A 13341-nucleotide genomic window follows, 5' to 3' on the forward strand; every position below is an offset into this window, starting at 1 on the left:
TGCCATTGGAAGATGGTAGGTGGGTTATGGTGATCCTGTTGTGGTTGAGAAAGGGTGAGTAGCTGAGGAAGCCACCACAAAGGGATTACATTGATGGGCTACTGGTGAACATTTCTGCCACTGGAAAAGCCATCTCTGTGTATTGTCAGGACAAACTGGACATGGAGATGTGTGATGGCAGAGAGGGTGGCTTGAGGAGCATCAAGAACACTAACACTGTGGTGTGTTCTCTATATGCAGAGATCCCAAAGGCATTTTGGCTACTTCCAAAAAGTCACACTTGGAACTCAAGAAAGAGAGGTATGTATTTATGGCTCAGGAGAGGAGTTCACATTCTTTCTATTTCCCAGGAAAGGATCTTTCTTAAGGACCCATGTAAAGAACTGGACTAGAGTCAAAGAGAAAGGAGGAGTTTTATTAGGCCGAACATTGGTCAATAAATATTCACGAAGGTCCAAAAAGTCACAAGTAAAAAAGATTTTTTTTCTTCTGTATGCAAACGTTACATTGTAACTAGGGATTTACATTAGATTTGGATGAAGCTTGAAGCCCAAGCAGAATTGGGCCACTTCGGTCCAGTTCTGTTGCTTCCTGAGCTGAAGTAGGTTTCCCTCCAAAGCCAACAAAACTGAATCTGCTCCAGAATGAAGCTTCGTTAGCAACTTGTGTTTTGGAAATGCACAGACATTGTCTCCTGCAAATAGCATCTTTTGATCTTATTTCTCTAAACACTGATTCTGAGCAGGGGGAGGGGGAAAGGGAGTGTGGTTGAGTGACTGACAGGTCCACCTTCTAATCCTAGGGAACATTTTGCCATGGGCTCCAATCGTTGTGCTTTGGGGGAGAGATTGGGTTCTATTGAGTATTTCATAAAAAATTCTCACCCTCTACCATTTCTCTCAGTACAGTGTAGCAGCTTAGAGTAGAAGGTAACTCAGCGGTCAGCCCATACAACTTGGATGAGTGATCCAGATTTGTACCTGAGTCAGCTATTAGCATCAGGGTTGGTGATCTGGAGTTAGGAAGGTGACCAAACTGTGGGGGGCAGGTAGACATTGTGGCCAGTTGGCAGGTGAGGAGGGAAGTTCAGGCTGTACTAGAGCAACACATTCTCCTCTGACTGAGACGGGCCAAGAGTCATTAGCTTTATAGGACAAGATGGAGCTCTTATTGGCCCTTTGGGTCACCTGACCTCTGCTGAGGTGATAGTTGCAATACCGCCCCCTGGCTATGTGCAGTGGTGGTGCGGAAGTGCACCAAAGATCAGACCAGCAGCATCTCCCTTCTCCGCTAAGCTACCATGGTGGCACAGAGTGTACACCACCTCCTTCCCATTGCTAGTGTCCATGACTTGGAGTTGAGACACAGAGATCCAGGGCTTCCAGCACTCTGACATTGTTAGTGGGCCCCTGCTGGGGTGCGGGTCCTCGGCGGGTGCCCAACCATGCCTCCCCATGATGCCAGCCCTGCACGGCATGGTGGGGGTAGAGCACATTGTTCACCTGCAGATGGTCTCATGTTCATCCTCTGGCATCTCTGGCTGGAGGATCAGTTACAGGGCTGGCCCGTGACATTCTGCTGCCTGAAGCAAAGAACAAGATGGCCCCCCCCCATTCCATGTACAGAAGGCGACTGGATGGGTAGTTGAATCTTTCTTCAAAACTGGTGATGGGACAGCATCCTCCACTGCACCCGAGGGTGGCATGCTAGTTTGGGAGGGTGCAGGTGAGGTCACATGGTGCGAACACAGCTCTGCCCTCCAACACCTCAGTGCCACTTGCCGTTCCCCAGCATCTGCTGCCTGTGGCCACCACTTCATTCTACCTCATGGTAGGGCTGGCCATGATCAAGTAGCAGGTGATGGGGTGACACGTCTTCTTCATAACTGGAGAGTTACTGCCAGCCAATATGGGGCTAGATGGACAAAGCCTCTGACCTGGCCGGAGGCAGCTTGCGATGTTCCAAGGGAAAGGTCGGATAATTCATGCTCCTTTTTGTGACGTATATCCTTTCTCTTCTCTGATGAAGGAGAGACTCTGGAGACTCAAGATCTTCCATCTCCACTGCTGCCTCCTCCTCCTCCTCTTCTTCCTCTCCCAAAAGACTGTCAGTGGACAGGTAAGCGAACCTGTCAGCTATGCCAGTTGCACCGAGCTGGACGTATTACGGCACCATTGGCAGTCTGGCAAGCCGAGGGGGCTTTTCTCACAGTCCTAGTCCAGAAAAGGTATTTTTACAGATCTCTTAAGGCAGAGGTGGGCACTTTGTAGGGGCTGGGGGCCTGCGTTCCTTCCAGATCCCACCAGGAGCTGCACCCCTGCCTCACAGCTGAAATTTGGTGGTCTGGAAAACAGCCAATGTGGAAAAACAGCCTGCTTTTAAAAGCCGAAGGTGCGGTTTGTTGGTGAAATTTGGTGGGGGAGTGCTTTAAAATAGCCCTTTTTTTTGCCATTGCTGCATTGCTGAGTTTTGCTGGCAAACCACACTTCTGGCTTTGATAAAGCAGGCTGTTTTTCCTTGCTGCCACACTGCGCCAGCAAAATTTGCAGGCAAATTCAGTGGATTGGCCATGGGGAGGCTTCAGAAAGGGCCAGGCCCCAGCCCCCACATGCAACACCTGCCCTAAGGGAAAGAAGCTCTCCTAGTCGAACCGTTCTCGTTATGTATTTGATATGAAGTCCTTTGTATAGCTGGGAATGATGAGATAAAGGAAATGCTGGGAGACAACGGTAACAAGTGGAACCTGCAACCAAATGTTGTAGTGTGGGGCGTGCCTGTTCAGAGTTCCAGCCAGCCATGCCCTTCTCCAGGATCCTCCATTCTCCCTTTCCCGTCCTTTTTCATTCCCTTCCCTTCTAACAGACACTCAACATTCTGTTACAATTGAACATGCTCAGTCCTCACTGAGCTGTCCTGGTTTTTTCCCCCCTTAAATAATTTTTGTACCTTTGCAAACCTTGGGGTTCCCCCAAGCTTGCCAACACCTCCCTCTTGGGTGGTGCTGTTTTGGCTACATAAGGGTCCCTTGGTGCCTTTGGCTGGCTGCCAGGCTGGCAATCAATTTGTCATTAGGCATGCAAGGGTGTGGTTTCATCCCCATCTCTCAGTCTAAGTGAGAGCTGTGGGATGTCCAGAACAATGATAAACTCTGAGCTCAAACCAAAGCTCCAGTTGCAGTTAAAGGCCTCCTTGGGGAGTTATAGGCAGGGCATTGTCCTAGCTAAGGACTGGATGTGAGGTCCATTCGCATTTCCTGAAGGGGGAGGTTCACCACAGCGTGTGCTTTGTAGTGTTTCCCTCCATGTCAATCATGTGCAGCTTGAGGGACCCAAATTATTCTCTGTAGTTAAAATTCTTCATAAAATCTCCCCCCCCCCCGCATTCTTGTTACAGAGTGAGTGTTTTGGAATCATTATTGCATCTCTCTTTCTCCCCTCCAGGAGAGCCTCCACAGGCTCCAGCTCAACTGCATCTCCTACTGGTTCCCGGAAAAACTCTACCGATGGCAAAGAGGAGAGGTAATCCCACTGTAGAGCACATCAAAATGGATATGGGGAGTGAGGGCAACCAGAGGTAATCCCTGTAGGTTTGAGACTTAAGGACATAGGAAGAACCTGGCTGGATCAAACTGAAAGCCTGCCTAGTACATCATCCTCTTTCGCACAATGGCTAAGGAGATGCCTCTGGAAAGCCTCCAGGCAGGACATGAAAGCAATAGCACCCTTTTGCTCATGTTCCACAGCAACTGGTATTGAGAGGCATACTGCCTTGAAGACTGGGGGTTGCATATAGCCAACAGGACTAGCAGTCTTAGGGTGGCCATGTCATAAGAACATGAGAAGAGCCCTGCTGGATCAGACCAAGGGTCCTTCTCATCCAGGATTCTGCTCACATGGTGGCCAGCCAGCTGCCCATGGGAAACCCACAAGAAGGACATGAGTGCAACAGCACCCTCCTGCCCATGTTCCCCAGCAACTGGTGTACACAGGCCCACTGCCCCTGGTACTGGAGGTGCATAGAGCCATCAGGACCAGATAGCCTTCTCCTCTGGCAATTTGTTGAGTCCCCTTTTAAAGTCACCCAAACTGGTGGCCATCACTACATCCTGTGGTAGCAAATTCCATAGTTTGACTCTGCACTGTGTGAAGAAGCTCTTCCTTTTATCTGTCCCGAGTCTCCCACCAATCACCAAGCTTCATAGGATTGACCCCTTTGAGTTCTAGAATTATGAGGGGAAAAAATGTCTCCCTCCCCACTTTCCCCACACCATGTATAATGTCTCCTCTCTTTGAAGAGCTGCCAGGGAACGGTCCTCTGTTTGAAGCCATCTTCTGTTGGAAAGGCTGTCTTGTCCAGTTCTGGTTCAAAGATAAAGAACCATAAGAACTGCAGGCCATCCACTGTTAGCACAGTCAGCAGACTAGACAGGAAGGTACAAAGGTCACCTACTCAGAGTCTTCCACTCTCTGGTGAGATGTAGTGCATATCTATTTAAATGACAGCAACTATTTCTACATTTGCATATATTAGCATATGCAAATTGAAGCCCTCATTTCTGGCCATTCATAAGTGGCCACTCTGGTCGCTGATAGCCTTGCCCTCTATGATTTTTGTGAATCCCCTTTCCAAGCCTTCTCAGCCAGTGACGTCACCACGCCTTTAATTTCATTAGACAGAGTGAGGCAGCCATGTGCTACTGGCAGATTTGGGGTGTCATAAAAGGGCAGCAAATTGTTATGTATTTAATTGCTTATTATATTTGTACTGCCAACGAGGGGGGAAGAGGCATTTGTGGGATTTTCTGCCTCAGGGGCCAGAATAACTTGATTAGCCTTGGGCATTACACACCTTGACTTTTTGGAAGTGGGGGGAATCGTGTTGCTCTGCTGCAGACAGCAAACTGCCTTGGGCCAGCTCTGAAGTGGCTACGTTAGGGAGGTTCACCATGACAATATTTGCGATCTTCTACTTATGCAAAGATCTGTCATTTGCCGCCCTGTTCAGATCAAATAGCAAACCTCGACCAGATGTGCCCAGGACACCCACCAGCCCTGCCACTCCGACATTTGCGTCTGCCAACTGCTTCTTGGCATCCTGTTACCTGACAGGGGACTCGGTCCGGGATAAATGCATCGAGATGGTCTCCGCAGCTCTGAAAATGGATGGTGAGGGACACCCCCCCCCAAAAAAAAAGCTCCGTGGCTTGGAACCTTTTCAAAGCAAGAGTCAGGTGCTCAAAATCACAGTTAGGAACAGGAAAATGAATCAAATGTTAAGAACATAAGAAGAGGCCTGCTGGATCAGACCAAGGGTCCATCTAGCCCACCATTCTGTTCACACAGTGGCCAACCAACTGCCCACAGGAAACGCACAAGCAGGGCATGAGCGCAACAGCACCCTCCCACCCATGTTCCCCAGCAACTGGAGTACATAGGCTCACTGCCTCTGATACTGGAGGCAGCACAGAGCCATCAGGACTAGTAGCCATTGATAGCCTTTTCCTCCAGGAATTTGTCCAACCCCGCTCTTAAATTGGTGGCCATCACTACACCCTGTGGCAACGAATTCCATAGTTTAACTGTGTGTGAGAGAGAGACAGAGACAGAGATCTAAATATTTTTAATAAACTGAATTAATAACTTAGTATTGATTTGCATAGTGTGATTTTTATTAGCCTAATTTTCTTGGTGTGTAGTTTTTAGATTACCATGATGCTGACTTCTATACTTCATGGACCAGCAGTTACGGCTGCTGCTAGTATCATTATTACATCTACAGCTTTCTAGGTGTTACATGCTAAGAGGCCAACCTTCCCCAACTTGGCACCCTCCACACAGATTGGACTACAACTCCCATCATACCCAGCCAACATGGCCAATAGCACAGCTCCCTATTTCCCATGCCCTTCTAGCCTGTAAAGTACATGTAACTGAAATAATCACACCACCCACCCACCCTTGCTTCCTCCTATCTCTGCTTCCTCCTCCCTTGTTCTTTCCCCTTTGTTGGATTTTAGATTGTAAGTTCCTAGGGGCAAGGACCTGTGCTCTTGTAGCCTGTCAGGCACCATGCACGCTGATGGTACTAAATAAATACACAATAATAACAAAAAATAGTGATCTTTTAGCGGGCATTCCTTCTGTGAAGTCTGCCTTACATTATAGCTACGTGTCTACTGTTAGTTTAAACTATTGTTCCTCATGCTTTCCCCCTTTTAATGTGCTGCTTTATCCTTTTGTTTCGTAAGCAAAGCTTGTAAGCTGCTTTGAATCTACGTTAATGTAACACAAAAAGGGGATGACACAAATTACACAAATGAATAATCACATCTTTCAGTGGATGAACACATAATTGGATCTCGATAGCCTGATCAACAACCTGTTCTGCCCCACCTGCTCTTTGCACCTTTTTTCCCTCCATAGATGATTACAAGCAGTTTGGAGTCAATTGTGACAAGATGGCAGCTGAAATTGAAGATCATATCCTTTGGATTGTATGGACCGCTGGGTGTGAACAAGTGCTACAGCAGTGATGGGGAAGACGTGGCCCTCCAAGATGTTGTCGAACTGCAGCTCCCATCAGCCCTAGGCAGCATAGCCAATGGTAGAGGATGATGGAAGTTGCAGTTGAACAACATCTGGAAGTCCACATATTCCCCATCCCTGGGCTAGAGGAGGCTGTAGCGGTCCTTTTGGGTGGCTGGAGGTGGTTGAACCTGAATATCCAGAACAAACTTTAAGGCATTGCATATTAGTGATGGGGGAGAATTTGGTTTGGTTTGCATTTTTCAGCAAACCAACCCAATGCACACTTCCCCGGACTAATATGCTGACCGGAATATAATTACCCTTTTGGATTGTGCACTTCCTCATATTTTGCGGTGAGATTCTCAGCTCAAAACGTGCATAAAGAAATGCAGATATTACAGCAAACTGTGCATGAAAATGTGCATGAAATTGTGCATGAAAATTAAGGAAAGCTGCATACAAAAATGCACATCTTAGGGAAAGTTGCCAATGAAAACAAATGTGGATTTTTTGTCTGAGTTTTTTTTTTTTTTTAAATGAACGAATTGCAGATTGATGCTGAAATTGGATGGAACAGCTTTAAGATTGAATACGTGTGAAAATGACACTGACCACACATAGAATGATCCATCCAGTGGAAACTCGTAAGAACGTAAGAAAAGCCCTGCTGGATCAGACCAAAGGCCTGTGTAGTCCAGCTTCCTGTTTCCCATAGTGGAAAGAATGGCAAAACTGTGCAGGAAGGGGATGGAATGGAGTATCCGTAACAGGAACACTCCACACTGCAACATTTTGTTGCAGGTCTCACTTGTGAAATAATTATTTTCTTTAGCACCTTTTGAGGTTTCCTCCTTTTGAGGAGTGGGAAGGGTTATCCCCTTTCCCCCAGTGTTGCTACTTCAGTCAAAATGGCAGCCACAGCAGCTCCTTTTAAGTGTGTCAACAGGTCTGAATGGACACAGTCTCTGAATGTCACATCCTTAAGGGTTCCTGGCCACCACTGGGATGAAGAAAGAGGCTTTATACCAGGTCAGAGAATTGATCCATCTAGCCCACTGTTGTCTATTATGACTGGCAGTGGCTCTCTAGGCCAGGGCAGGGCAACCTCCAGCCTGCTGGCCTAATCAGGCCAGCAGCACTGGGGCACAAAGCCCGCGGAGGGTTGAGCACCCTCCATAGGCCCCACCCCCTGCCTTCCCCAAGCCGCACCCCAAAGTCAGTGGCGCAAAGGGGAATCCCTTCGTTATCTCTGATCAGATCTCTGATAAACCGGGGATTCCCCCACAGCATTTACTGTGCCGCTCACGCCCAAACTAGGATGTAAGTGTTGCATGAAGAAGGAACCCAGCTTGGCTAGAGCATGCAGGAATCTGCTTCTGCAAGCCCTGGCGAAGACCCCTTCTCCATGCCTCTCTTTGCCTGGAGAAAAAAAGGGTTTTGAAAAGCAAGGCGGTTAATGTCATGGAACAGGGCGGGGCTTTGGGGTGAGGTCCTGCCCCCTCAACAATATCCAGCCCGCTGCCTTGGTCTGAGGGCATAATCCAGCCCCCAGACCAAAAGTGGTCGCCCTCGCCTGCTCTGGGGCAACCTTTTCCAGCTTGGACCCTTCTGGATATATTGGACTGCAACTCCCAGTATCCTCAGCCATAGTTATTAGTACTGATTTGGGGTGTAAAGTGTTCAGCCATGCGGTCTGGGGATGATGGGAGTTGTAGTCCAACATCTGGAGGCACCAGGCTGGGGATCTCAGGCAGAGGTCTGTTGCATCGCCTGCTCCGTGAGATCCTTTTACTAGAGATGTTGGAGTTTGAACCTGGGACCGTCTGCACGCAGAAAATGTGCTCTCCCAACGGAGCTACAGCCCCTCCCCTCCACTCAGCCTTGTTCCTTGATGCTGCCACATATCTACCAGGAGCTGAAGGCCACCGATATGAAGTACCGTAACCGGGTGAGGAGCCGGATTAGCAATCTGAAGGATCCCAAGAATCCCGGCTTGCGCCGAAATGTGTTGTGTGGAGCCATACCACCGGGCCTCATTGCCAAAATGACCGCAGAAGTAAGTGTGGAGACGCCTGTTGGATTATATCTCAACTTTACCACCATGTACAGTAGGAACACAGAAAGCTGCCTTATATTGAATCAGACCATTGGTCCATCTAACTCAGTATTGCCTGGACAATAAGACAATAAGGCCTGACTCGGCATAAGACGGCTTCCTGCATACCATTTTAGAAGAGGCATTCCACGTGTGTATGAGAGAATGCCTCTTTGAAGGACAGCGCTTGCCAATGTCAGGTTTTTGTAGAATAATATGGGGATGCCTGGACAATACTGAGCTAGATGGACCACTGGTCTGACTCGGCATAAGACGGCTTCCTGCATACCATTTTAGAAGAGGCATTCCACGTGTGTATGAGAGAATGCCTCTTTGAAGGACAGCGCTTGCCAATGTCAGGTTTTTGTAGAATAATATGGGGATGCCTGGACAATACTGAGCTAGATGGACCACTGGTCTGACTCGGCATAAGACGGCTTCCTGCATACCATTTTAGAAGAGGCATTCCACGTGTGTATGAGAGAATGCCTCTTTGAAGGACAGCGCTTGCCAATGTCAGGTTTTTGTAGAATAATATGGGGATGCCTGGACAATACTGAGCTAGATGGACCACTGGTCTGACTCGGCATAAGACGGCTTCCTGCATACCATTTTAGAAGAGGCATTCCACGTGTGTATGAGAGAATGCCTCTTTGAAGGACAGCGCTTGCCAATGTCAGGTTTTTGTAGAATAATATGGGGATGCCTGTTGATAGGAAATCTGGTTCTTTTTTGGCTTGGAGTTCTGTGGCATGCACGACTCGGTTTGCATCTGCAGGCCGAGCTGCGGACTGTTCCCCAAACGCTGCAAACTTTTTTGCGCATTTTTTTTTGGGGGGGGAAGCTTCTTCAATTTGTGCACATTTCTGAGCAATTTGCTCACATTTCTAAGGAATCTGCACAAATTACAACCAAGTTCAGCTGTAATTTGCGCAAATTGAGCGATTGCGCAAATTTCTGAACCTTCCACAAAAATGCACAAAATTCCTGGAAAATCTGAGAACTGGCCTGACTCACTGCTGATTGAGTTGAGTGCTGCAGCAGGAACTGAAAGAAAGACTGGGGAGCCAAGCCTAGGAAAACCTGTTGAACTCCCCCCCCAAGATGGATTTCTCCGACATCCTTAGAATCATAGGGGGGGAGGGGCGGACTTGCAGGCCATCTAATCTGGGCTGGGGAACCTGCAGTCCTAAAGTTCTTGTTAGACTCCAACTCTACCATTACTACTATACTACTACCCCGCCTTTTTTCCTCTTGCAAGGAACCCAAGGTAGCTTACATCGTCCTCCTCCTCTCCATTTTATCCTCACAACAACCCTGTGGGGTAGGTTAGGCTGAGAGTCAGTGATGGGCTCAAAATCACCCAATGAGCTTCATGGCCCGAGTGGGGACTAGAACTCAGATCTCCCGAGTCCCTGTTCAACATTCTAACCACTGGTCATGCTAGCTACAGCTAATGAGATTTGGAGTCCAACAAATCTGGAGGGCCACACCCCTGATCTAGGCCAACTCCCTGCTTGATGCCAGAAATCCAGAACTGGAGCATCTCTTGGAGATGCTTGAAGACCTTCAGCGAGGGAGAGCCCACCACCCCTCTAGGTAATCAGCTCCATTGTCAGACTGCTCTTACTGTCAAGACTTTTCTCCTAATGTTCAACTGAAAGCTACCCTCCTACACCTTATGCCCATTTTATCTAGTCCTGTCTTCTTGGGCAGCAGAGAACAAATCAGGGAAGAAATCTCAGGCAGCAGAGAACCTCTTCTATGGGACAGCCCTTTCGATCTCGGAAGAGTGCTTTCTTGTCCCCACTCAGTCTTCTTCTCATCTCCAGGCGGAATATGCCCATTCTGTTCAACCTTTCCTGATAGGATTTGTCTTCCATACCGCTCTGAACTTATTCCAATTTGTCTATATCCTTTATGAGTATGCATTTTAAAACAATGTGCCATATGTACCTACCCTTAAGATCTTCTTGAGAGGCCTTGCTCCAGGTACGCCTGCCAAATAAGGTGAGGCAGGTGACCAGTAGGGAAAGGGCCTTTCCGGTGGTGGAACCCTGGTTATAGAACAGCGCCCCCATCCCCGAGGTTTGTCTGGCACCATATTTTCAGGGCCAGGCAAAGGCCTTTATGTTTCCCAGGACTTTAAAGTAACTTTTTAAAAAGAACATTTAGCCCAAGGTGTCTCAGTTTAAAATTCTATATTTTTATTGCATTTTTATTTCAGACCTTTTTGTTGTACATTGTATTTTAATGTATTTGTTTGTAAGCCACCCAGAGAAATTCTGTTAAGGGGCAGGTGAATGAATGAATGAATGAATAAATAAATAAAACTCTCTCTCTCTCTCTCTCTCTCTCTCTCTCTGAGAGAGAAGGAGAGAGAGAGAGAGAGAGAGAGAGAATCATATATAAAATCTGTATTGCTCTGTCTATCTATATGAGAGAATGGGGCTGTTCACATAACACACTAACCCACACTCAGTGGTTGAATGTGGGTTGCTGTTGAACTGTGGGTTAGCTTGTTGTCTGAACCCAGGACATTTTCCACAGAGTGGCTTGTTAACCATGCAGTGAGGCTTGTTAACCACCCTGAACAACCCACGAATTAACCATGGGTTCTCAAGGGGGCCTGTTTGAGGAAATAAGCCGCGCTGCATGGTTAACAAGCCACCCTGCAGAAAATGTCCTGGGTTCAGACAACACACTGACCTGTGGTTCAGCAAACAACCCACACTCAACCACTGGGTGTGGGTCAGCGTGTTGTGTGAACCCAGTCAGTCACTGCCTAAGTAGTCAGGGCACTCTTTAAAAAATGGACTAATCTAACCAAGAAATCAATTGTGGCTGCAATCCTCTTGATACTTACCCAAAAGTGAGCCCCTTTGCACACAGTAGGGTTTCCTTTGGAATAAACATGCCTAGAATTGCACTGCAAAAGTTGAAGGCTGAATGAAAAGTGTATCCGATGCCTTTGGGCTTGTGTCAGACCCCAGCAAGGCTGTTATGCATTACAGGAAATGGCGAGTGATGAGCTGAAGGAGCTAAGGAACGCCATGACTCAGGAAGCCATCCGAGAACATCAGATGGCCAAGACCGGAGGCACCGCGACCGACCTCTTCCAGTGTGGCAAATGCAAGAAGAAGAACTGCACATATAATCAGGTGGGGGAAAGTGGATGGAGCTGGTGAGTGTTATGTCTCTGCAGGAAGAACCCAGGTGTCCTAGGGGAATACTTTCCAAAATGGGGGGGGGGGTTGTTTGGCTTTAGCCTGCCCACCTAGGAGATTTTATCCTTATCAAGGGGTGGGGAGCCTTCCCTCCTCCCTTTTGGAGAGCCAGTGTAGTGTAGTGGCGAGAGTGACGGACTGGGAGCCGGGAGATGCGGGTTCTAGTCCCCACTTGGCCATGGAAGCTCACTGGGTGACTTTGGGCCAGTCACAGACTCTCAGCCCAACCTACCTCACAGGGTTGTTGTTGTGAGGATAAAATGGAGGAGGATTGTGTAAGCCGCCTTGGGTTCCTTGCAAGAGGAATAAAGGCGGGATATAAATGCAATAATAAATAAAATAAAATTTTGAGGGCCGCATTCCCGCAACAGGGAGCATTCCATGCTGTAACATTATGTAATGATGTGATTCTGTGTCAGCATCCATGCTGCATTTGAAAAACGGGAATCAGTACTTGTCTGCCTCACAAGAGATTTGTGTGATGAAAGCAATAAGGAATGTAAGGGCGCAATCCTAGTTGGATGCCCATCAGACTCCAAACTCTGACAGGCATCCTATGCAGAGTGGGAGGAGCACAAAGGTGCATTTTGGCTAGATGGGCTTTTTCGGTCCGCAAAGGAGGCTGGGGAGGCCAGAGGATTCTTCGTAACCTGGCCTCCCCAGTCCCCTCCCCTCCCCACTCACAGAACCGCCCCCTTTCCCTCCTCTCTGAGGTTGCAAAAGCAACCTCAGAGAGGCAGCCGGCATGGTTCTCTCCTTGCAAGCTGCACGGGGAAGGAAGAGGGTGCAGGGAGCTTGGATTCCTGGCTCTGAGGTTGGAGAACTGTCTCTGACCGGGGATCCAGGAATCCAAAAAGTCGTATGCCCCCCCCCCCAGATGCTGTCTAGGGGCCATAGGATTGCTCTCTAAAGCATGTTAATTGTGCAAAGCACTACAGGTAGGAGTGGCTGAATCCATCAAGCTCAATTTCGCGCAGGTTCTCATTTTTCCAATGCTAAGGTCTTTCCATCCCGATTCCACGTTGGATTGCAACCTATTTTTTTTTAGTCTGCATTTAGTATGCATGTTTTACACTTTTTTTTTTAATCCACATTTTTGGTTGCATTTTCCCCTAAATGCACACATTTGTGTGCATGTTGGCAAATGTATGCCTCCCCCACCCCCACAGTTGAATAAAGCATTTCTGTGCATATTTTTGCAAATATATGCATGTTTCTGTAATTTGTAATTAAAATAACTTCTGCACATCTTTTGACGCATACACATTTTTGTGTACAGTTGGGTTTTTTTTTGCAAATACATCACGAACTTTAGAAATGTATGGATTTGGATAGCAATCTGTGGTCTGGTTTATGTTTAGTTTCGGGAATTGTGAATTTGGTAAATCCACACTGAAATGTGAACTAAATCAATTTCCCACCCATTCCTAGCTTTCACCTTCCTGGTGAAATTTCAGAAGCCATGAAAAAGGCTGAGCGAGATCTGTGTGTG

General features: G+C 47.7%; 1 protein-coding gene across 6 annotated transcripts in view; it reads left to right on the forward strand.

Annotated features, from left to right (window-relative positions):
* The window catches only part of TCEA3 (transcription elongation factor A3), a 35258-nt gene that overhangs the window by 17925 nt on the left and 3992 nt on the right, over positions 1-13341 (forward strand). For 5 of the 6 annotated variants that reach the window (XM_084815723.1, XM_084815724.1, XM_084815718.1 and 2 more), the window contains 7 exons: positions 241-300; positions 2029-2118; positions 3441-3518; positions 5005-5165; positions 6423-6478; positions 8428-8583; positions 11637-11783. In XM_084815723.1, coding sequence (XP_084671849.1) covers positions 241-300; positions 2029-2118; positions 3441-3518; positions 5005-5165; positions 6423-6478; positions 8428-8583; positions 11637-11783 — 748 coding nt within the window. Of the gene's footprint in view, positions 1-240; positions 301-2028; positions 2119-3440; positions 3519-5004; positions 5166-6422; positions 6480-8427; positions 8584-11636; positions 11784-13341 lie in introns of all 6 variants that reach the window. The other variant, XM_084815721.1, reaches the window with a different exon arrangement.

This window comes from Heloderma suspectum, chromosome 10, assembly GCF_057233095.1.
Source record: "Heloderma suspectum isolate Gila_16-S chromosome 10, 16-S_ref, whole genome shotgun sequence".
In the NCBI taxonomy this organism is placed as follows: Eukaryota; Metazoa; Chordata; class Lepidosauria; order Squamata; family Helodermatidae; genus Heloderma; species Heloderma suspectum.